At 41.7% G+C, this 25,982-nt stretch overlaps 1 protein-coding gene across 1 annotated transcript in view; it reads right to left on the bottom strand.

Annotated features, from left to right (window-relative positions):
* C5H4orf45 (chromosome 5 C4orf45 homolog) overlaps positions 1-25,982 on the bottom strand; it is a 98,956-nt gene that overhangs the window by 5,297 nt on the left and 67,677 nt on the right. The window contains exon 4 of the mRNA XM_036853419.1: positions 3,912-4,101. Coding sequence (XP_036709314.1) covers positions 3,912-4,101 — 190 coding nt within the window. The remainder of the gene's footprint in view (positions 1-3,911; positions 4,102-25,982) is intronic.

Genomic DNA, 25,982 nt, shown 5'->3' on the forward strand with positions numbered 1-25,982 from the left:
AAATGCCCTCCAAACTCACCACCCTTTTGTAGCAACACTTCTCACCAATCTTCCTCCAGGCTGATGTCTAACTAACCTTCCCAAAATGAAAGTTTAATCCTGTCACTTTTGTTTAAAAGTTGGCCCAGGAAAATCCAAGCTCCTCAGCACCTGAGCCCCCTCCTGTGGCCTCACCACCAGACACCCACCTCTGCAGGCGGCTGTTAGACCACACTCCCTCACCTAAAGGCGCTAGCTGATCACTGCCTGTGCCTGTCAATCCTTCGTCCTGGTTTCCCACTTGCGTTTGCTCCATCAAGGCCCCCCTGTTCTGGCTCAAAATGCAGCTCGGGGCGAATCCTCCAGCGCCTTGCTACCCAGCATCCCTGGATCAACCACAGCTGCCTCACCTGGGAGCTCGACGGACGTGCAGAATCTCAAGCCCTGTCCCAGACCGACGGAACCAGGATCTGCACCTTACTACGATCCCCAGATGACACATATGCACATTAAAACCTTGAGAATCGCTACCCCCACACCCAGTGTGAGTGAGTGGGTGAGGGAAAGAACGTATCAATTACCGAGATTATGTCCATATTTTGGAAGCAAGGGGGGCAATGAAGATATTTGCAAGCAAAGAAATGAAACAGAAATGGATCACGATGTTGAAACTGTCTCACATACACATAAATTTCACAACACTTAAGTAGCTATTATTTACGTGGAGAAAAAAAGGTCAACCAAAAGAAGGGAAAACAAATGTAATAGAAGATAGAACTTGAGAGCCATTTTGTGACTTAAAAGAAGAAATTTGGGGAAACGTAGAAAAACAGTTTAGAAATTTGCCCAATTGATTTCCAAAAATATTTCTAAGAGCACTTTGGGTAATGTATACAAGAATGATACATACTGTTAAATACCATAAGTTGCATTTCTAGAAAGTTTTAGAAACTTTTAGAAATTAATCTCTAAACTTAGGTTTATAAGAATAAATCCAAACTCAACAGCGTGAATATAAAATATCCCCATTTTCAACTGTCTATCTTGATGAGAAAGCATTGTGATATTGTGGGTTGGTTTATGTGCTTAAAATTTTCCCCAAACCCCCCAATACCACTGGCAAAGTTTTGTTTTTCCAAGGCTGTTTCCAGTGCATGGTCCTGATTCTCGCAGCGTGAGCATGGCCAATGGGCTGCATCTCAGGTGAGCACAGTAACAGGAGCCACGCGTAGGTGGCTGGCGTGAGGCTTATGCTGGAAGCTTGAATTTATCATTTGCTCCAAGTTATCTTCCCCGGAGAGAATTTATGTGAAGTGGCGGGTGGGGGTGGGGGGGCTTGAGTACTTAGTGAAGTGTCAGCCCCAAGAACCCTGTGGGATGATCCAAAGGATGGATGGACTTGGGGAACAAGTTTCTAAGGTATCTCTGGAATTCAGAAGAAAGCCTGAGCTGATAAAAAAGATTATTTTGAATGATACGGTATTTTGTTTATCTCTGAAAGGGAAGAGGTGTAACCAAGTGATCAGTTACCCTCACCAATGATGAGTTAAACTCACGTCAAGTGCCTCTTTGATGTGATACCCTGAGGATGACACGGCATCACTCACCTTGGGATTCCTGCCCAAAACACATCACCCGAGGAAATAGCAGGTAGACCTGAATTAAGAGGTATTCTACAGAACTGGTCTGAATTGTTCAAGAATGTCAGTGTCACGAAAGACCAAGACTGAGGAGCCATTCCTAACTGAAGGAGACTAGTGAGGTTTAGGACTAAACGTAATACCTGGTCCTGGATAGGATCCTGGATCAGGGAAAGTGACAAAGGACATCGTTGGGTCAATGAATAAAATTTGCTTATAAACTATAGATTAGGTAATATCGTATCAGTGTTAAATTTCCTGAACCTTATCATTGTACCATGGTTATGTGCGAGAACGTCCTTGTTCGTAGGAAATGCACCCTGAATATTTAGGGGTAAAGCAAAACCACGTCTGCAACTTACCTTCAAACGGTTCAGTAAAAACCAATGTGTGTGTGTATGTGTGTGTGCATGCACACGCGCATGTGTGTGTGTGTGTAGAAAGAACGCACTAGAACAAATAAAATGAACAACTGATGATTCTGAGTGAGGAGTGTATCAGTTCACTTAGTACTGTTCTTGCGCCCCTGTAAATTTGAAATCATTTTAAAATCAGCCTTTTAACAGATTTTTTTAATGCACAAAGACATCTCAATTGTATTTAGTGAATGATAGGTAGTAGGAGGAATTTGGGATGGTTTAATTCATGATCTCTCTAATCCTACACAAAATTAGTTCAGTGGTAGAAAATAACTAATCCAAGACTCCTTCACACACACTGCAAAAATCTCACGTGGACCCAGCTCAAAATTCAGACCACAAAGGAATGTCAGCAGCTGAACGCCACCTTCTTCAATACAGAGCATCCCTGGGGCAGGACCTACCAAGGAGGACTTCCATGGCTCCTCGCAGAGTGTCTCAGATGGATATACAATTAACTGTCAAACAGACATCTCCTGATGAACAGATCTCTGGTGACAGAGGGTAAGCAGTATTCTAGGGCAGTGGCAAGATTCTCCAGCGGAGCAAGTGGCCTCTCTCCATGTAGGGAACAGGAGTCTCTGAGTGTATTCCCTTTTCTGTCATGGAAGCTTGTTGTCACACTCAATATTGAAACGCTGGATGACTACAGAGTGGATTCGCTGTGGTATTGTGCAGAAGGACCTCAGGAAATAGTTGTTCATTTGAATACATGCTTACACACTCTTTACTTGATTCTCATGATAACTCTACAAAATATTCAGGACAGATACTAACATCCCCATTTTACTAATGAAAAAACCCACATCGGGAAATTATGCAACTTGTTCAAGATTCCATAGATAGTAATGGGGAAGAAAACCTTGAATTTGAACTGGTATATTCTTAGTCTGTTAGGCAGTATGTGGGGTATTTTTTTTAATAAATTTATTTACTTATTTATTTATATTTTTGGCTGTGTTGGGTCTTCATTGTGGTGTGTGGGCTTTCTCTAGTTGCGGCGAGCGGGGGCTGCTCTTTGTTGAGGTGCGTGGGCTTCTCATTGCAGTGGCTTCTCTTATTGCAGAGCACGGGCTCTAGGTGCGTGGGCTTCAGTAGTTGTGGCTCGCAGGCTCTAGAGCACAGGCTCAGTAGTTGTGGTGCACAGGCTCAGTAGCTGTGGCTCGCGGGCTCTAGAGCGCAGGCTCAGTAGTTGTGGCGCGCAGGCTCAGTAGTTGTGGCTCATGGGCTCTAGAGTGCAGGCTCAGTAGTTGTGGCGCACAGGCTCAGTAGTTGTGGCTCGCGGGCTCTAGAATGCAGGCTCAGTAGCTGTGGCACGCAGGCTTCAGTAGTTGTGGCACGCACGCTCAGTAGTTGTGACTCACGGGCTCTAGAGCGCAGGCTCAATAGTTGTGGCTCACGGGCTTAGTTGCTCCGCAGCATGTGGGATCTTCCCAGACCAGGGCTCGAACCCCTGTCCCCTGCATTGGCGGGCAGATTCTTAACCACTGCGCCACCAGGGAAGCCCAGTCTGTGGGGTTTTAGGAAGGGTTATAGATTTACCTCCATCTCACAGACTGAGAGTTTTCTCAGGTTTTGGAAACTGAGCAGATGTCTGTGCTCTCCAGGTTAAACCATGTGATAAATACGTGGTTCTGAGGACTGATCCCCACACCTCCTGTTTTCTGCAGCTATAAAATGGGAATAATACCCACCCAGTCACTATATGGACATCACTGTGGAAATCCAATATGAATTACAAAACGTTCTGATAGGTTGAAAGGAGCTATTAAACAGATTATTCATAGTATTGCTATTAAATAGCATTCTCTGATTCACACGTTAAAACAGGTTGACTTTTTCTATGATGATTCCGAAAAGCAAATGATTGTACCTCCTGCTCTTTTGGTAGCTTTGGCAGCTTAGGTGGTCTGGAAACTCTTGGCAATGCTGCCTGGCTCTGCCGAAGGAGGACGGCCCGTTTGGAGTTTCTTTGATTGGTGTCCTCGTAATCACCCATATGCCAGGCAATAAAACCACGACTGAAGCTTCCTTCTGCCTCCATAATAGAAGGATTTGGTTGCCTGAAATAGGAACAAATTGGTTGGTTCTCAAATTGGAAAATTGTTAGAAATAAGGCCACCAGTTTTCAGATAGTTGAGATTTGTCTGCGTCTGTTGTGATTGTGATGATTTCTAGCCACGGAGCTTGGGAAAACTAAGGCCCTGAGCCCTCAGCCAGTGTCCTGAGAAGCTTCCGGACTCTGCCCCTCCACTTCCCTGGACATCCAGCTGCTGGAGATGCAGGGAACTACATGCCCAGGTGGACACTTATCCAAGAAGCTTGTTGATGACGTCACCCTGGTACCACGACTGCTCCTGGAATCCTTCAGAGCCGAGTAGGCAAGATGCTGGGAATTTGAGGGCAGGCCGAGGCCTTGAGTTCTCCTGCAGGACACACCTGTCAGGTTTGAGACTTCGGGGGATTCAGGGAAAAGCCAGCTTGGCAATGACAGACTCTGACTTTGGACAATGCATGGGAGGAAAGATCCAGGCTTCACTCTCTTTCCCCAGTAAAATCACGGTCTCCGTTCCAACGCCCCTTAATTAGAGTATTATCTGAGGACTGCTTCCCCATTGTAAAGGGCCAGGTCTGGGGGAAAGGACAAGAAGGACCGTAGGATAAGGGTGTGCCATCTCTTCTGGACGCTGCTGTCACCCGAGAGAGCTCGTGGGGCTCCTTACCTTCTTACCTACATGTAAGAAGCAGACCTTCATTCTGTTTTATGGCCAAGTAATATTCCATTTTGTTTATCTATTCACCAGTGGATGGATATTTGGGTTGTTTCCACCTTTTTTTCCACCTAGGACTAGAGTTGTGGGGTTGTATGGTAATTCTATGCTTAGCTTTTTGAGAAACCACTAAACTGTTTTCCATAACGGCTTCACCACTTTACACTAACACCAGCAACGGATGAGGGTTCTAATTTCTCCACATCCTCATCAACACTTGTTATTGCCTGTCTTTTTTTTTTTTTTAAGGAATTCCTTTATTTTTATTTTATTTATTTATTTACTTTTGGCTGTGTTGGGTCTTCGTTTCTGTGCGAGGGCTTTCTCCAGTTGCGGCAAGTGGGGGCCACTCTTCATCGCGGTGCGCGGGCCTCTCACTATTGCGGCCTCTCTTGTTGCGGAGCACAGGCTCCAGACGCGCAGGCTCAGTAGTTGTGGCTCACGGGCCCAGTTGCTCCGTGGTATGTGGGATCTTCCCAGACCAGGGCTCGAACCCGTGTCCCCTGCATTGGCAGGCAGATTCTCAACCACTGCGCCGCCAGGGAAGCCCCCAACACCAATTTTTGAAAAAACTATTTTTCCATATTGAATTGTCTCGGCACCCTTGTTAAAATCAGATTACCATAAATGTAAGGGTTTATTTCTGGACTTTCAGTTGATCTATATGTCTGTCTTTATACCTGTACCACACTGTCTTGATTACCCTAGCTTTGTAGTAAGTTTTGAAATTGGAAAGTGTGAGTCCTCCAACTTTATTCTTTTTCAAGATTGTTTTGGCTATTCTCAGTCCCTTGCATTTCCATATAGATTGTAGAATCAGCTTGTCAATTGTACCAAGACAGCTGATATCTTGATAGGGAGGGATTGCATGAATCTGTAGATGTGTTTAGAAGATATTGCCATCTTAGCAGTATTAAGTCTTCCAATCCATGAACACAGTGTCTCTCCATTTATTTGGGTCTTCTTTTCTTTCTTTCAATGATGTTTTGTAGTTTTCAGTTTATAAGTCTTACACTTCTTTTATTAAATTTATTCCTAAGTATTTTATTCTTTTTGATGCTATTATGAGTGCAATTGTTTCTTAATTTCAGATTATTCATTGCTAGTATAGAGAAATACAATTGAGTTTGGTATATTTATCTTTTAGCTTGCAGTTTTACTGAACTCACTTGTTAGTTCTAATAGATTTTATGTAGATTCCTTAGAATTGTCCATATACAAGATCATGTCATCTATGCAGTTTTACTTCTTCTTTTCTAATCTGGATGTCTTTTATTCCTTTTCCTTACCTGAGTGCCCTGGCTAGAATCTCTACTATAATGTTGAATAGACATAGTGTGAGCAGATGTCTTTGTCTTGTTCCTCATCATGAAGCAAAAATCAACTAGTTTTTCACTATTAAAAACAATGTCAGCTGTGGGGGTTTTTTGTAGATGCCATTTATCGGGCTAAAACTATTTTCTTCTATTCTTAATTTGTTGAGTGTTTTTATCATGAAATAGCGTTGGATTTTTAGTCAAATGCCTTTCTGCATCTATTGAGATGATCATGTAGTTTTTATCCTTCATTCTATAAATACAGTGCATTACATTGATTGATTTTCATATGTTGAACCAACCTTGCATTCCTGAGATAAATTCCACTTAGTCGTAGTGTATAATCCTTTTTATATGTTGCTGGATATAATTTGCTAGTATTTTGTTGAGGATTTTTGCATCTGAATTTATAACAGATACTGGTCTGTAGTCTGGATCATTCATTTGCTAATCTCTACCTTTTGATTGGAGTGGCTAGTCCATTTACATTTAATGTAATTATTGATAAGATAGGATTTATATCTGTTATTCTGTTATTTGCTTTCTATATGTCTAATGGTTTTTTTGTTCCTGTTTCTCCATTACTGTCTTCTTTTGAGGTGAATAGATATTTTCTAGTGTACTTTTTTAATTCCCTTGTTATGCCTTTTATTGTATGTTTCTGAGGGGTTTTTTAATGGTTGGCATGGGGATTACATATTTCTAAATTATAAGCCCATCAGCACAGTTTTATAATTATATAATAATTTTATGCAGTTGTTTTTTAAATCATATAGGAAAAAAAGACTTAAAAACCAAAATACATTAATGCTGACTTTTAAATTTACCTATGCAGTTACCTTTACCACTGGCTTGTTAATTATTTTGTGTATTTGAGTTACTGTTTATTGTCCTTTCATTTCAACCTGAAGGACTCCCTTTAGCATTTAGTGTAGGGCAGGTCTGCTAGGGACAAAAATCTCTCAGTTTTTATCTGTAATGTCTTAATTTCTCCTTCATTTTTGAAGGATAGTTTTGCTGGATATAGAATTTTTTGGCTAACTTGTTTTTCTTTCAGCACATTGAATATATCATTCCACTGCTTTCTGGCTTTCATTATTTCTGCTGAGAATTTAGCTGTTAATCTTGAAGATCCCTTGTATACAATGACTCATTTTTCTTCTGCTACTTTCAGGATTCTCTCTTTGTCTTTGCCATTTGACAGTTTGACTATGATGTGTCTAAGTGTGGGTCTCTGAGTTTATCTTACTTGGAGTTTGTTGAGCTTCTTGAATGTGTCAGTTATTGTTTTTCATCAAACTTGGGATGTTTCTGGCCATTATTTCTTCAAATATTCCTTCTGCCCCTTCCTCTCTTCCTCTTTTCCTTCTGGGATTCCCATTATGCTATGTTGGTACACAGTCTCAGAGCTCTGTTCCTTGTGCATTTTTTTAAAATTCTTTTTTCTTTCCATTTCTCGGAATGTATAATCTCAGTTGATCTATATTTAAGTACACTGATTCTTTTCTGATAGCTCAAACCTGCTATTAAGCTCCCATTGTGAATTTTTTATTTCAGTTATTGTACTTTTCAACTCCAGAATTTCTATTTTTTTATATGTATGATTTCTATCTCTTTATTGATATTCTGTTTGTCAAGACCTTGTTCTGATATTTCCTTTAATTTTTTAGACATGGTTTCTGTGAGGGGAGGGTCCAAGTTCAGTCCATCCCTTCCCTTCTGTTCCCAAGAAACTCTCTGTGCTCAGTACAGGACATGCTGGCAAGCTCACAAGTCGCACTGCATGAAAAGAGCTCAGAGCGCAGTCAGTCCGTACCTGTTCCCTTTATCTTGAGCATGTGTAAACTTTCTCAGAACTGCTTAGCTATGCATGCGTAAATGGCCCACAGGTACATCCCCAACTTTGTGTATTTCAGACTCTAAGGGGTAAGAGTTGGGGTCCTTCTACTATGACACAAAGTGAGGTGAATGCAGCCACGCTGCCCCCTGCAGCTGCCAAATGGACCCACGAGCCATGGGGGTCTGCCACACTGCAAGGAGATGGATCTTGTGTACTCTCTCCTCTTGAGGTAGGTAAACAATGTACCATTTGAGCCTGGATGCCTGTTGTCTGCTCTCAGTGACCTTGAGTCATGCACTGGTCTCTTCCCTGGCTGACACTTACCTGCCTGTTAACTTTGGCCACACTCATGTTCTATTCTATCCTCTGGCACAGCCTAACCACCTACGGAAGCAGTTTCCCTTAGTATTTTGAGCATATTGAAATAGCTGACTTAAAGTCTCTGTCAGCTAAATATATCTGTGCTTCCTTGGAGACAGTTTCTACTGACCGCTTTCTTTCCCTGTGTATCAGCCATACTTTCCTGTTCCTTTGTTTGTCTCATAATTTTTCTGTTGATAAATTGACATTTGAAATAATATACTGTGCCAATTATGGAAATGAGATTTTCTCCCTCTCCCCAGGACTTGTTGTTGCTGCTTGTTTTTTTTTTGTTGTTGTTGTTTTTTGTTGCTTTTTGTTTGTTTGTTTTTGGTGGTGGTGGTGATGTTGCTGTTGTTTACTTTCCTGGACTAATTGTTTAAAGTCTGCCATGTGTGCCCCCTGAATTTTCTGCTTGGTTAGCTTAGTGGTCAGCTAATGATTGGATAGAAATTTCCTTAAATGCCTCAAATCCATGTGTTTTCTGGTCTTTGTTTGTGTCTAGGCATACCTTCAATGCCCCAGCAGACAGTTTACAACTCTGCCTTAGCCTTTGTTTCCTGCTTTCATGGAGCTTCAAGGTCAGCCAAAGGTCAGAGATTAGGACCTTCTGGGGCCTTGCTTGGGCATGTGCACAGCACTGCACATGTGCACAGCCTTCTAGATTTCTAGGCATCTGTTAGAGCTTTTTGAAATCCTCTAGAGACATGTCATTTCCCAGTTTTTTCCTTAAAGATTTTTGGTCAGCTTCTTGTTTGCCCCTATTTGTATTGCCCTCCTCCCCCCAGGCAACTGTGATATTAAATGATTATTGTTTTTGACGGGTGCTTGTGAGATAGAGATGTTCACACAGAGTCAGGTCAAATAAAGCCCTGAGAATGGAGCTTTTCCAGGGGTTTTCAAGACAGATTGAATAATGAAACAAAACAAAAAGATAATCTACTGAATGGGAGAAAATATCTGCATATGATATGACCAATAAGGGATTAAAATCCATCATATATAAACAGCTCATACAACTCAACATCAAAAAACAAACAACCTGATTAAAAAATGGGCAGAAAACCTGAACAGACATTTTTCTAAAGAGGAAATGCAGATGGTCAAAGGGTATATGAAAAGATGGTCAACATCCCTAATCATCAGGGAAATGCAAATCAAAACCACAATGAAATATCACCTCACACCTGTCAGAATGGCCATGATTAAAAAGAACACACTAATAAAGATGTTAAAAAAAAAAAAGAACACAAATAACAAATGTTGGCAAGGATGTGGAGCAAAGGGAACACTGGTACACTGTTGGTGGGAATGTAAATTGGTGCAGCCACTATGCAAAACACTACGGAGGTTCCTCAAAAAACTAAAAATGGAGCTACCATATGACTCAGCAATTCCACTCCTGGGCATATATCTGGAGAAAACTATGATTCAAAAAGATACAGGCACCCCAATGTTCACAGCAGCATTGTTTACAATAGTCAAGGTACGGAAGCAACCTAAGTGTCCACTGATAGATGAATGGATTAAGATGTGGTGTATATATACAATGGAATATTACTCAGCCATAAAAAAGAATGAAATTTTGCCATTTGTGACAACATGGATGGACTTGGAGGGCATTATGCTCAGTGAAATAAGTCAGACAAAGACAAATACTATCTGATATCACTTATATGTGGAATCTAAAAAAATACAAGAAATTAGTGAATCTAACAAAAAAGAAGGAGACTCACAGATATAGAGAAGAAACTAGTGGTTACCAGTGGGGAGAAAGGGAAGAGGCAATACAGGGGTGGGTGGGAGTGGGAGGTACAAACTATTAGATGTAAGGTGGGCTCAAGGGTGTATGTACAATGCGGAGAATATGGCCAATATTTTGTAATAACTGTAAATGGAAATTAACTTTTTAAATTGTATAAAAAATTTTAAAATTAAAGTTAAAAATATAAAGAGCTTGAGTTGGGATTTGAACCCAGCCAGTTACACACACACAAGCACAAAATCAAATATAACATTTCTCTGAGTAGGAAGCTTTTCAAGGCGCTTCAAACTCGTGTTTCCCCTTCAGTGACTGGTCGGCTGCTAGTTTTCACAGCTACCATGGTTGTGAGGCTATTGGTTTTTTCAAGGCTACCTTGAAGCTGGAAAGAGAGGATGGGAATAGAGCAATTTTAATTTCAATTTAAAATGTCACAAAGATCGTGTTTCTTTCTAAGATTTAGCCATTTTTCTTCAATACATGCTCCATGGATTATTGAAAGCATTTGTTCATTCATTTCCAATGTTTTGAAAAAGGTGATTTTGACAATTTTTGCCACCGTTCTTATTTCTTTTATGGAGGAAATATATTTTTGGAGGTCCTTACTGCACCATTCCTGAAGTGGTTTCCAAACCGAATTATTTTAAAATGAAACAAAGACTCACTATTTAAGGAAAAATCGTCTGTGCCTTCTGTTTCCACTGCATTTGCCCTGCTCCAAATGCTGCTGGGTGTTGCTGTTACTTCATCGTGATGGTTCTGACCCCAGCCGACAGCAGAATAATCTTTTATTCTTTTGGCTCCTTTATCACTGGTATTCCCCAGGATTCCATCCTTGATTCTCATCTCCCAATATACAACCACCCATCTCCAAATCAGGAAATAGCCTTTATATCTGACGATCCAACCAACATCAATATACTGATGTGTAAATTTTTTACTTTCAGCTCTAAAAATCTAAGTACAAATTCCCAGCTTCTCACTGAACATAGTACCAGGAATCTCATTACTAATAATGATAACTGTTTCTAGCATTCATTGAGATACATGAGGTTCCAGACACTATGCTAGTTGCTTGATATGTATTACCTCTCTCTAATCTTTATTATTGTCCAACGTGATAGCGTCGTTTCCTGCTTTTTTACCTCTGAAGTTAGACTGACTAAGTAATTTATCCAAGATCAAACAGTTAAAAAGCAGTAGAGCTGGGATTTGCACTCAGAGTTGTCTGATTCTAAACGTATATAATTACCTCATCTGTAAAATGGGGATCATATTATAATACCTACTCTTTATAAGGACTAAATGAGTCAATACCTAGAAAGCACTTAGTATCTGGCCCATAGTAACAATTCAATAAAATGTTGGCCATTTGTATTTTTATTATAGGATGCTGCCTCTCAACTCATCTTCCCATCTCCCTGTTTTCTCTCTTCCCCCAAATAGACCCTCTTCTTCCTGCATTCCCCTTTTCGTTCAATGCCATAGCCATTTCCCCAGCCACCCCGAGAGAGGCACATCAGAATTGCCTTGGACTTTCACATCTCCTCCATCCACCCACATTTGGTTGGTTGCCAAGCCTCGTGGAACCTTTCTCTAAACTACCTCACCATCCCCGTCTCTCACTCGGGCTCCCATCGGTGTGATTATTCCAATTTTACTTAACTTGCCTTTCTTCTTCGGGCTCTCCTTTCTCTGCTCTGCCCGCTCAGCGAACAGTTTTCAACAGCTATTACGTGCCATGTATTCTTTCTATCACAGAGATTTAATTATATCGCTTCCTTACTTAAAAATTTAAAACAACGCTTCGTCGCCTACAGAGCTAAGCACAAAACCTTCGTCGGGAATTCGAAACACGGCGCCATCCGGCCCCTGTACTGCACCCCAGTCTCACCTGTCACACCCCAAACCAGCGCCCTGTGCTCCAGCCACGTGATGGTCTTCCCTCTGCACACCAGAAAGGCTCACTCCTCCGGGCCTTTTTTTTTTTTTATGGTATGATTGCTTTTATGTAAAGAATAAAAGATCCATGCATATAATAGGTTGGTATACTCATATTTTTTCACAAGTAGGATACATACAAAACTTAAAGGAAAGAAATTGATGGGAGTGGGGTGAAGAGAGATTCAGCTGTTCATTTTACTCCTTTGTGTATTGTCTGAATTTTCCTACCAAACACATCTATTAGTTCCATTTATATTTTTTTAACAGCTTTATTGGAGTGTAATTGTTTTACAATGGTGTGTTAGTTTCTGCCGTATAACAAAGTGAATCAGCTATATGTATACATACATCCCCATATCCCCTCCCACTTGCGTCTCCCTCCCACCCTCCCTGTCCCACCCCTCTAGGTGGTCACAAAGCACCGAGCTGATCTCCCTGTGCTATGCGGCTGCTTACCACTAGCTATCCATTTTACATTTGGTAGTGTATATATGTCCATGCCGCTCTCTGACTTCGTACCAGCTTACCCTTCCCCCTCCGCATGTCCTCAGGTCCATTCTCTACATCTGCATCTCTATTCCTGTCCTGCCCCTAGGTTCTTCAGAACCTTTTTTTTTTTGTTTTTTGATTCCATATATATGTGTTAGCATGCGGTATTTGTTTCTTTCTTTCTGACTTACTTCACTCTGTATGACAGACTCTTCCTTATGGATGGGATTCCTTCCGTGGTTCTACCTCCAGGCTCACCTTTTGATTTCCCACCCAGCCTTAAAAATGCAGCTCAGGCAACGCCTCCTACAGAACATTCCTGATTGGCTATCTGACCTTCAACACTGTTCACACATTGTTCACTCCTACTTTACTTGGCGTCTTCTGAAAGGGAAGGAATCCTGTCGTACTTTTTTGGGTCTTCAGTGTCTAGCAGAGTTCCTGACATAGAACACGTTCCCAGTCGAGTTTGCTTGCTTCTCTCAAGGTACCCAAAGATGGTCTGTTGTTACCTCAAGGCAGAGAGCCTGTGACTGCATGGGATGGAGGGTTTGCAGAGAGGTGGGATTGAGTTCAAGGTCACACTCTCTTTTGCTAGTTGAATTTTTTAAACTGTGAGCATGTAATTTTTTTTTTATAATAAAAGATGTCTAAGTGTTCCTTAAAAACTGTTGGTTGTTTGGAAAATGATCAAAAATTTCCTAGCAGGCTGGACAACACAGAAATAGGGTCAGAAGATAAAATAGACTCCAGCACCGAGTTAGGAAATGACTGGCTGGGACTTGCTTATAAAACTGTCTAAAACCGATGGGACAAACTGGAACGTTGATGTTGACGCTTGTGCCAGAAAACACACTCTGGGTGTCTGAAGAGCAGCCCTTCGAGGGCAGTGCTCTGCTTGGTCTTCTGCTTCCCGCCTTTTTGTGTGAGCTGGGCCCGCAGCAGACTCCACGGCCAGCCACCTGGATTCATGACCCGACCATTCAATGAACTCTCAGTCTGTTGGCGAAATAACCGGCTTGAATTAATATGTTTACTTAAATTGATCAGAGCAGCTGATTCTTCTGAAGATTGACCTCCCGACAACAGTCTTGTCCAGGAGCAAAGCTTTTTCTACTGTTTGGACATCTGGGTTCCCTCTGGTTGAGTGAAAACTGTTCTAGTAAGTGGTAAAATTACTGTCTTTTGGATTCCAAAGTTAAGGAAACAAATCACTAACTGTTTAAGCCCCAGTGAGTCAGTCTGGTTGCCTTACACATACCTGGCGACAGTTATTCACTAGAATAGATTTAGTGAGATTTATCTAGTGAGATAAACTCACTAGAGTTTCAATAGAGAAAGATGTGGAAACTTCCCCGCTGGGCTCAGCATTTTCCTTGCAGCATCGTAAAGTGATGCAACCCTGTGCATTTCTAGCCTGTGAAGAGGCCTGGGGCTGTATCTGTATAGCGGCTTAAAAGCACCACTACTTATTTCCCCAGCAAGCCAGTTCCCCTAAATGTTTGCTTTCTTGCAGGGTCATTGATTCCTGCTCTTTCCATTTCCGGAAGTACTCAAAAGCCATTGATGGCACAATGGAAACTTTTGAGAAACACATTCCGAAACCATTTGGCAGGATCCCTGCTTTCTTGGAGAACAGGCCTTTTATAGAACATGTGCAGGAAAATAAGACCCCAGTTTTTTAAAGATCTCTGCATTTACAGTATAGTCTACGCCTAAAGTCAGAATCTGCCAAGAATACAGTTAGGGCTTTAATGATGTTTAAAATTGTGTTTTTCTCTTCTGAACTGGCCTTCTGAACTGGCCTGTTTTGGCACGGGACCAAAACATCAGTGCATGAATACACAATTGTTTGTTTACCTCTGTACCTGTCAACAGCTACTAAGAAGTTATTGGATTGCAATAAACTTCCAACGTTAATCATTCATGATGAAATGCAGAAGAACATTTTTATGCCTGTTTGAATCTTTTACTCTTGTTTAGTAGTTCTCTCCTTACCCAAATAACAAAAATGCCTATGATCAGTTTTACATCATTAACAATTCAAAAACAAACTTATTAAATGGGTCTGCATATCTACGGGCACAAACTATTTTGCAAAGTAGATAGAATTATTTATATTTATAAACAAAACTGTGTGATTCACATTAGCATGAAACAAACATACCACCTCAAGGATGAAAATGAAATTGCTTCCCAAAGAAATGTTGGGGAAAACACAAGAGACGCATCCCCAAATTGCCAGTGTAACTATTTCAGACATAAGAACATTGCTTGAATGCTATTTTTAAAAGACAGAAAGAGATAACTAAATGTAAGAATATTTATTTTTCCTTTAAGTAGAAAAATGCCCACTCTCTTGGGCTCTCTTCAAGAAGGAGAGCATCTAAGGCTTGTGCAGTTCTGTAAAATTACACACACCATATGCTTCAGACCTCGAATTGTGATTATTTTGATTTGATTTATTGCTTTTATTCCATAGGAAACACAACCACTTTATTTGAAAGTCTTGTTAAATATTCTACCAGTTGGCTGGAGTAAAGAATTTATTGAAACAAGAGAGGTCTTGCATGACCCTCAGTGGACAAACACTTCTTCATTGCTTTGCCAGATTGTCTTCCCCGAGCTCCAGAATGTGCAGCTCACGGCTGGTTGCCCTTACGGATGCCAGCTGGGCTTCCAGTCACCGGGTCATGCCATCGAAATCAAACACGTTGTCTTCCTGTGCCTAATAACACACTCCTCAAGGTTCTTGTCGCCAAGAGTTGGTCCACAATGTGGACATACACAGAGGAGTTTACTGATTTTCGTTCAGTATTTTCAATGATTTATATGAAGTGACTATCACTTGTGCTCACTCAGAGGCAGCTGTCCAAAAGCTTCCAGCAATGCAGCATGTTAGACTGTCTGGGGTCACCTGTGAGGAACGCTGAATGGAATTCCGGATGTTGCTGGAGATATGGGCGATTTTTTGTAGGACATCCAGGAAGTCCTGCCAGTTTCAGCAGCACGGGGCATCTCTCCATGCTGGTGCTTCCTGGGTGACACTTGCTTTTTTTGCATCCAGATCAGAAAACCACAAGGGGAAGAAAGGGCAGCAACATGTATTTCAGCTGCGTGGCAGCAATCCTGGGGAAGGCTGGTAGGGAGAATATAACAGTATTGACTCAGTTTAGTTTTGGACATGCTTATCTATCCAGATGGTGAAGCCTGACCTTCATTAACTAAGGATAAAGTTGATACAATTTCGTCTTAGTTCCTTTGGAATCTAAGGATATAGAAAATTAGACAAAATGGTTCAAAGAGCCTCAAGGACCCATCACCATCTTCAAACGCTATCAACTTATAGCCAGTCTTATTGAATCTCTATCTTACTTACTAATCCTCCCTCGGCCAAGACATCGACTCTCAAAGATGTAAAAACTCTTTTTGCTAACATCATCACAATGCCATTATTTCTCCTAAAATTTTAATACTTTCACCAAATATTCAGCATTCAAGATCCTGGCCAGCTCATCAATGTTATGACTTTTTTATCAGCCTGTTAGAAACAGAATGCATGTAAGCTTCACACCTGTAATTGCTTAAGGCTTTCAAGCTTCCTTTAATTCATAGGTTCTCTTCCTCTCTATTCTCCTCTACCTCCCCCTCCTCCTCTTCCTCCTCGTCCTTCTCCTTCTCACTATTTGTTGAAGAAACACAATTTCTATAAAAATGTTGTTTCCATTTGTCCTATGAAATTTCCCACATCTGACATCTCCAAGTCGTCATTTAATGTTTTCTGCCATCATCTTATTTCCTATACAGTGTTGGTTGGATTTAGAGGCTTGATCTAAGTGAGGCTGGGTTTTGGGGGCAAGACCACCACGTTAGTTTGCTAGGGTTGCCATCACACAGTGCTGCAGACAGGCGGCTGAAGAGCAGAAATGTACCGTCCACCATTACAGAGGCTGGAAGTCCGAGTTCTAGGGGTCGGCAGGGCTGGTTTCTCCAGAGGCCGCTCTCCTTGGTGTGTAGACGGCCGTCTTCTCCCTGTGTCTTCACATGGTCTTTTCTCTGTGTGTGTCTGTGTCCAAACCTCCTCTTCTTATACAGACACCAGTCAGATTGGATTAGGGCCAACCTAATGACCTCATTTTAATTTAATCACCTCTTTGAAGACACTTTCTCCAAATGCAGTCACATTCTGAGGTACTGGGGGGTTAGGACTTCAACACAGGAATTTTGGGAGTGAACAAGTCAGTCCATAATAACTTTCCAGGTAGTTGTGTGCCCTTCCATCAAGACGTCTACAATATCGGATCGTTTGTCTTTTTGTGGGTTTGGCAGCCGCTCATGATCAATGTCTAGATTCATTCATTTGAGTTTGCAAAGTGGTGATATCCTAATTCTGTTGTTACTTCTTTATGTATTAGCTAGATTCCTTTTTTTTTTCTTTTTTTTAAGTTGATTCATCTTCTCTTTGGTTTGCAGTGACACAGTTTGTATTAGAAAGGTGGAATTAATATTTGATTCTTTTCATTTATTTACTCATTTTCAAAATAATAGGTTGGTTCATTGGAATCCTCCAATGTGATCAGTTTGTTGACGCTTTTTAACTGACACTGTGAACTCATGGATGTTCACGTCTGTGTATATGAAGGTGTGATGTATATTAATCCACTGCAGTTATTACCTTTCCCTCAAGTTGTCCTGTATTTGGCCAGTGGGAGTCTCTGCAAGCTTGGCTCCCAAGTCCCTCAGACAGGACTGCAGTAGTCTTGGAGAGCTTCCTCATCTGGTATGCATGATGTGCCAGGATCCAAGAAGCTCCAGTTCCTTTTAGTGGAAAAGGTGTTTGAAGAGCAGAACCTGAGCACTAGGGGAGCTCACAGCTACTGAGCTGATTTCTACATCCAGGCCTTTATAGTGAGTAGAACTATGAACCAGATGTATGTAAACATCCATCATCATACATATATGTACATGCATATATAATTCCAGTCAAATTCAGGGTTTGTTTTATCTTAACATCTGTCTTTCCTCTTTCCCACTCCAAGAATCCTGGTCTCAACCACAGCAGGAATGATTAAATAAGAACCCCACGTTGCTGCCCATTTGCTTTCAGACACGACACATGCACAACAAAGTCAGACTCACACAGCTAACACGCCCACCAAGCTTTTTGCAGCTCTTTTTGTCCTTAGATTTGTACTCAAATTACTGTGCTTTAAAATCCCTGGGAATATTTCCTCTCTGTGGGTTAAACCATCAACTGGGTACATATTTAGGGTTTTTTTCATTTTATATTTAAATAAATTTATTTTATAAATAAGAACTAAGATATAAGGAACATGTCTTATATGTCTTACATAAGGTAAGACACGCACATGGTTTCAAAGCCAAACCAAGTGTGGCGCCAGCAGTGCTTTCCTGTTTTTCTCGTCGCCCTATGTGTCTAAGCCAGAGAAAGGGTTGGGTTTGTGTGGTGGCGGATTTGGAGGAGGAGGTGATGCCTGAATCGTGTCTTAACTGAACAGCTGCAAAGAGTGACTCTGATTCTGGGAGAATCTGTCTCGAAGGCCTTAGGGAAGAAAACATTTGTTCTGCCACCCACCATGTAATTCTTCTTTGAATTTTAATGAGTTAGCCTTTAGGCTGCTAGACAGAAAACAGCCGCTGTGTTCTGTTTAAACTCTGCCATCTTTCTACTTTGCTGTAGAGGCTAGAAATGAGAAGTTTTTGTCAAATATATGGTTATGTGCTCCAAAGTAGCTCGTCTGTATCTGTGAAGTTCCATCTCGTGATAACATCTTGGAATCTAAATATAGCAGTATTATCTAAAATAGATAAGCAACAAGGATGTATTGTACAGCACAGGGAAATTCAGCCAGGGAAATTCAGCCATTATCTTGTAATAACTTTAAATGGAGTATAATCAATAAAATTTTGAATTACTTTGCTATACACCTGAAACTAATGTAATACTGTATATCAACTATACTTCAATGAAACAATAAAGCATAGTGTAAAAAAAGAAAGATAAGCATATTTTTTAAAATAAAACAAATACAGGAGTTTTAATGGAAACAAAATTAATTAATTAATATAACTGTTCTAGTAGCCAACTGCCACCCATCCTTCAAGCTCAGGGGACCTTATGGAGCCTTCCTGAGGTCTCCTCAAAGTTTAGATTCCCCGACATCTGTTTCCATGACACCCGCTAAAATACTCCTATTGTAATAGGCATCGCACTTAGTTGTTAACACTTTAAGTATCTAAAACACCAAGCATGGTGCCAGGCACAAACACGTCATCCACAAATATTGGTTTATTTAATATTTCTATCACTGCATCCAAATATACTGTAGTATAATTATTCATTTAGGTGTCTCTTTCCCCCAACTATTCGATAAACTTTTTGAGGGCAGGAACAGTGTCTTCCTTCCTCGGTGCCACACTTGTCCATAGTTTGGATGGAATAAAGAACAGAAGTGATACTATTGAACATAGAATTAGAATACTAGAGGATAAACCCAGTATCCTCTTGAGGATCATATTATAAGGATGAGGCCACCTTTGAAAGTGATGAATAGCATCCTCATAAACTCTCAACTGCTGCTGAATGCTACAGTCTGACCTCTGTACCCTCAGACCATAAAACATAATGTGAACGCTTCACTATATTCTATACATATTTTATCTATCTATTTATTTTTCTCTTTTGGCTGCATCGGGTCTTAGTTGCAGCACGTGGAATCATCGTTGAGGCATGCGGGATCTGTTGTTGCAGTACGCGGGCTTCTCTCTAGGTGTGGCATGCAGGTTTTCTCTTCTCTAGTTGCGGCGCACGGGCTCCAGAGTGTGTGGGCTCTGTAGTTTGCGGCATGTGGGCTCTCTCATTGAGGTGCGTGAGCTCAGTAGTCGTGGTGCGCGGCGGGCTTAGTTGCTGTGTGGCATGTGGGATCTTAGTTCCCCGACCAGGGATCGAACCCGCGTCCCCTGCATTGGAAGACGGATTCTTTACCACTGGACCACGAGGGAAGTCCCATATTCTATCCATATTTTATTATTTCACTTTTAAAGCAGTTAATTGTTTAGTCTACCTGGAATTTATTTCATTGTATGTTATGAGAAATAGATGTAATTTTACTTTTTTCTAACAAGTTAGCCAGTTGCCCCAAATCCGATTTTTTCTGATCCAGGCAAATAACTCTTCTACGGAACGACCGGATAACCCTGCTGATATGAACATGTGGTTTCCAGCCCCAAGAGGGTCTTCTGTACTCAGAACAGCGATCTTCTCACATATCCTTGTGCACGTCCTTCTAACGCCTCCAGCAGCTACCCTACACCTTCCTTGCTTCCTCAAGACCTACTCACATCTCACTCCCATAACTTTCATTTGTCCTCCTAGGACACAGCCTTGTACAATACTTCATGGACCACTGAATGGTACACTTAAAAGTGATTAAAATAGTCATTTTAATGTTACATATATTTTACCATCATAGAGAAAAACCCACACAGAAAGACTTCCTGGAGAACACCGAGGCTGTCAGGCCTAAGCTCCTTCACTCACCACCACCAACGCAGACCACACACTTAGGTACAAGCACATCCCCAGCTGTGTAGACAAGGAAGTCCATCTCCTTCCTCCTGGCCTCTGGGAGTGAGGGAGTCTTCCTCCTCCTCCAGGGCCTCCCTCGGGCCCACGGCTGCATCAGCACTTACCTGAGGCCAGGGCCCCACAGCCCTCAGCCCTTCTCTGGATAACGTTTCTCACATCCTAAAAAAGCCTACCCTTGGCCCCTCATGCCACTAGTTACTATTCACATTTTCTTCATTTCTTAATCAAAAATTTTCAGAACTGAAACCGTGTACAAGCTCCTGTGTCCCCATCCTTTGAAGTAAAAGGCTTTTGCTTTAGTCTCCCAGGTCTCCCCTGAGTCTCTAAAGGCTGCTCCAGAGTTAATGATTAGGAATGTGAAGATGTAGAAACAAAGAATAGCTGTTGGGCCGGGGAACTAGCAAAAATTTAGACTGTAAATCCACCACATGGCAGAATCACCGAACTCCCAGTTCCTTGAAAGATACAGATAAAAGCCTGACACACAGTCCTCAGTTGTTTCTACAGGAAGCAGACCCACCAGATGAAAAGTGCTGACCGCAAGCACATAGACCCTAAGCCGTTTGAAACCAGAAGGTTACTGATACTTGAAACTTCACCTTGATGCCAACCAATCCGAGAATTGTGCATGAACTGACCACACACCCTGCAGGCCCCTCCCTTACACTGCCTTTAAAAACCCTCCCTGAAAGCCATTGGGGAGTTGGGGTCTTTTGAGCATGAGCTGCCCATTCTCCTTGCTTGGTGCCCTGCAATAAATGCTGCACTTTCCTTCACCACAACCCGGTGTCAGTAGATTGGCTTTACTGCATGTGGGCGAGTGGACCCAAGTTTGGTTCTGTGACAAAACGATGGCTTGTACTTGTGACTCCACTCCCCCACCCACCCAATCACACCCCACCTGCCATATCTGAGCTTCTATCCCTCGTTTCCTTCTCCATCTCACAAATCGTTCTCATTGTCCTATTCTCACCTAGATCTCTGATGACTCCCGTCTACTCTCTTCGTGGATGTTTTTCGGGTCACATCTCCTTTCACTCAGCATGGTGCTCCTGGCTCTCCGCTGCTTCTGCCCGTCTTCTTTCACAGACCTTCTCCTTCCTTCCAACAATCAGAGTCCCAACGCCCTACAATTCTGCTCTTATTTCTCTGGTCTTCTCCCTTCTCATCCACACCTGTATTTTTGAATACAACCCAACTATGATGACAAACTCCCAGCACACATTTCACATGTTTGTCTCTCTGCTTGTTACTGTCCCATGGGGACTTCAGATCCACCTGAGCTCATCACCACATCACTGTTAAAGGGACATCTTGCTCATGTGTGGTCTCAGTCGGTCCACTATCCATCCAGTTATGCATGCAAACTGGAGATTGGGAATTTCCACTGCTTCCATCCTTAGGTTCATCCCCCACACCCAGTACCTAAGTCCTGCCAAATTTACACTCCTTGATAATTCTGAAACCTGTTTCCCCTGTCCATCATGCCTCCCATTCCCCGAGATCACCACCGTTCTCCTCTAATAGACACCTGCCTGTCCCCCTGTCTCCACTGATTTCCCCGCTCATGCCCACCCTCTACCCAAAATGTAAACCCAACTTCATCACTTTGGGTACTGTGTAGAAGGGTGGGTGAGTAAACTGTAAGTCCCTTCTTGGGGCTCCCATACTCTGGAGGTCAGAACTCAAGGGTGAACTCTTCCTGGTCTGGCTCCTGACGACTACTCTGGTCTCACCTGTCCCTGGACCATCCACTACACTTTTGGATCCAGCAGCACTGCAACATTTACTGCATCAATCACAGCTATTTATCACTTCTGGACTTTGGTACTGATGCCTGCTCTTATTAAAACACTCCTTCCCTCCTCATCCTTTGTTACCTAACCTCACCTTTTCAGACCCCTCTACAGAGAGCCTCCCTGCCTCTTCTCCTCACCCCTGTGCTTGGTTATATGCATAATACCCGGCGTGGCTCTATCATTCCTCTGTCCATGTGTCAGAATTATCGATGTGTCTGTTTTCCCCACTACACTAGGGGCTGCTTGATGGAAAAGGATGGCACTCCAAAAGGATTTATTGATTTACTGACTCAATAAACGAGTGGCCCAATTAAAGGCTATAAACCAAAGTGGTCAGAAAAGGGTATTTCCTCTTCTTGGAATATCAATGGGACTATTTAATTTGGAATAAAATGAATTTCAAGAAAAATGCCAATGCTGAAGAAAAACTTTCCTTCTGACTATTAATAATTTCAAAACACACATGCTACAGGGACTCCTGGATTTTTTTTTTTTTTCATAGTCTTCAAATATCCCATCTGAGCAGTGCACCTCTCTGCCCCATCTCTGTGCTCCATGAACGTTTGGGGAAATGCCCCAATCATGAAACTAATGGTAACACTGATGAGAAATGATGTGGCAGATGATAAATCCACCACCACTAAAAGCTAAAGTCTTTCCAAACTCAAATTGTTTGAAGTGGTTTGACCCTTACCAGGAAAACAGAAGGGAAAAAAGTTTTTAACTGATCATTTTTCTAAAGCAGAAGGCAAATAATATATCTCCAAAGAGTCCAGTGCCCTTAGACAGAATTTTATGGAAAAGGATAGAATTAGAAGTAATCTATTTTGAGGTGACAGTGTTAAAGAAGGAATAGAAGCCTTAAGAAAGTGGCGAATCCTACGATCATTTTGAGACTTTCTTAAAATGGGGAAAGAAGCTACCCTCTTGTGTGTCAGATCCATGCTGGATGCCTTATACACTACACTCACACTTCATCCTCAAGACAGCCCCATGAGACAGGTGTTACTATTTCCCCTTTTACCGCGAACTGAGGTCCGAGAGCATCTATGTATGTTTCACAAGATGGAGGAATTTTGCCCAACTCTGTCAGCTGCAGAAAACCTGGCATTATGAGCAGGCTTAAAAGAACAAATGAAAGAAATAGTGAAAAGCAGAGAGAATGGTAAATAGTGCACGTCAAATGGACTGTGTGATTATTGTTCTCTTGCTTCATCTGGTCATGTGGACAGATGGAAGCCACATGATGTCACTGATCTTTTGTAAACCACTTCCGTAGATGTTGGTAATGAGGTAAGAGATACAGGGGCCTCGGGTTAACCTGCTGCAGCCAGTTTCGTGCTGACCCTTTGAGATAAACTATCAACAGGAACGACACGCCCTGATCGGGTGAAAGACAAAGCAGCCCACCGCAGCCTCCTCATTCTTGTGGTCGAGAGGACTTCCCAGCCCGACACATGCGCAAAGGGGGTCCCAAGTCATCCTCTAGTAATCTGGGCTGCGTTGTGACATCATTATAATACCATTAGCATTGCGGTTTTGACCCCCTCCCCACATGGGTTTCGCTTGGACGCTCACGGGAAAGGTTCAAAACGGTGCCTTGTGGAAGCCCAAATAAGGAATTGCAGATGATGTGATCATAGGGGAGGGAAAGGGGCCATCCTCATCTAAACCCCATATTAACAACCTAAGCTGCCCCTATAAGGTGCACCTCACTCTGCAAGTCTGCCCCTGTGCTCTCCCACACGTACTGTGCTTCTAATAAATGCTGGGCCTGCTTTGCAATCTTCGTGTCTTTGTTGAAGTCTTTCTTCAGAGAAGACAAGGACCGAGTTTCACCAAAAACAGTAATATAAGCATGTTTGAAATGACCACGGTTGGGGCATGTTTATGGCTTTGAAAAATTGAATCTAAAACAGCGAAATAAAACATTCCAAACACCTGTAACACACCTTGTCCTTGTTTTTCTGCAGTCTTTTCAGCACATAAACTGCCTTTGCCTGGGCCTAACATCTGTATTGGATTGCAGGCCGTGCTTGGATTTCAAGACCATAACCTATTCCTTTAGGACCAGCAGCTGTTCCTTCGGAGACCCTGTCTCCTGAAACAGGCCCTAAGAGCTACCGTTCTGACATCTGAAATGCTGAGAAAGGGAAGATCATAGGCCAGTGAATTGCGAGTGCCTCTTTCTTACACACTTCAGGCTTCAGTAGTGTTCGGAAGTTCCATGGAGGGTACTTTGTCGCGAAGGGCCCCATTCTGACATGAACTGAATTTTCCCCACCTGGACATCAAGTGATCAACCAGGAAGTTTTCTTCTTAAAAATAACAGCACTGACTCTTTTTCCCCTGGCTTTCCTTTCAATAACAGCTGTATCGTATCCCTCTGCTATAAACGCTCCATCCTGGGACGAGGAGTATCTACTCAATCAACAAGAAACATTGACGCACAGCCTGTGTTTCTCCATATGGCACCTCCTACAATGAAATGATCAGTCAGACATTAGGCTGTTTCTGTCCTGTCTCTCCTGATGGAATATGAGGAAGGCAGGAATTATCTGTCTTGTTCACTCCTGAATCCCCAGGCCTAGCACGGTGCCTGGTATGGAGTTGGCAGTTGGATATTTACTGAAAGAATAAATGGGCCTCTGCTATCTGTGTGGCACCACAACAGTGACCAGCACGGGAGCTCTGCACTGACCCTACTGCACCTGAGCTTCCTGAGAGCCCTCCCCTGACACTACAATGATGGAGAGGCGGCTGGAAGGAGGCTGGGGGTGGGTGGGTCCAGGGAAGGAAGTACAAAGGCAGTTTTTAGGTAACTAGCCAAAAGGAGGAACAGGTGCTGATGATCTCAAAAAATACAATGGAATACTACTCAGCCATTAAAAAGAGTGAAATAATGCCATTTGCAGCAATTATGCCAATTGCAGAAAGAGATTATCATACTAAGTAAAGTAAGTCAGACAGAGAAAGACAAATACCATATAATATCACTTATATGTGGAATCTAAAATATGACACAAACGAACTTATCTATGAAACATAAACAGACTCACAGACATAGAAAATGGACTTCTGTTTGCCAGGAGGGAGGTAGGTAGGGGAGGGATGGCCTGGGAGTTTGGGTTTAGCAGTTGTAAACTATTGTATAGAGAATGGATAAACAACAAGGTCCTACTCTACAGCACAGGGAACTATATTCAATACCCTGTGATAAAACATAATAGAAAAGGATATGAAAAAGAATGTATATATGTGTATAACTGAATCACTTTGCTGTACAGCAGAAACTACCACAACATTCTAAATCAACTATACTTCAATAAAATAAATTTCTGAAAAAATTGTAGCATTTTGCTCCTTAATGTTCACTGGAATCCCTCCAATGTGCCAGTCACCGACAGCCTTAAAAATAGAAAGTTGTCAAGATTTATGGATGTTTTGAGGAAAACAACTCCAAGAAAAAAGCAAGCATTTATGTACCAATATATTTTTAAATAGTGGCTGTCATTAAGTCTGTGCTAGTTCAACAACTGGCTTTGGCAGTATTTCATTATGAAATAAAACAGGCAATTTTCTACACAACCCTTAACTAATGCCAAATACAGGCACACCTTCTACCTTTCTGAATAAACAGAAAGCCCAGTTTATTCAGGTCTGTGCATATTTCTTTAGTACTGAAAGTCCTAGTGTTAGAAATTTTTTAAACTTAGGACCCTAACTACTAAAACTCTAGTTGACTGAGTTTCTATTTCTCCCACTTTATAATTAATTTTCATTTTTATCAAGATAAAGTGCTTGTACATTTCACATAATGTAGTGCTAATTTTTTTCCATTTTAATGCAATCATTTAGGTACATGTACATAATACATATAAATAGTACTAAAGTGAATATTGTGAAGAGTACTCTATATAAGTACACCTGTAACTTATATAATATTGTACAGCAACTATACTTCAACAAAATATATAAATAATAAATAAATAAATAAATAGTACTAAAATGCTTATAATTAAAAATACTCCCTGTCTCTCCCTGCTCCCTGTCC

The sequence above is a fragment of the Balaenoptera musculus genome, chromosome 5, assembly GCF_009873245.2.
Source record: "Balaenoptera musculus isolate JJ_BM4_2016_0621 chromosome 5, mBalMus1.pri.v3, whole genome shotgun sequence".
NCBI lineage: Eukaryota > Metazoa > Chordata > Mammalia > Artiodactyla > Balaenopteridae > Balaenoptera > Balaenoptera musculus.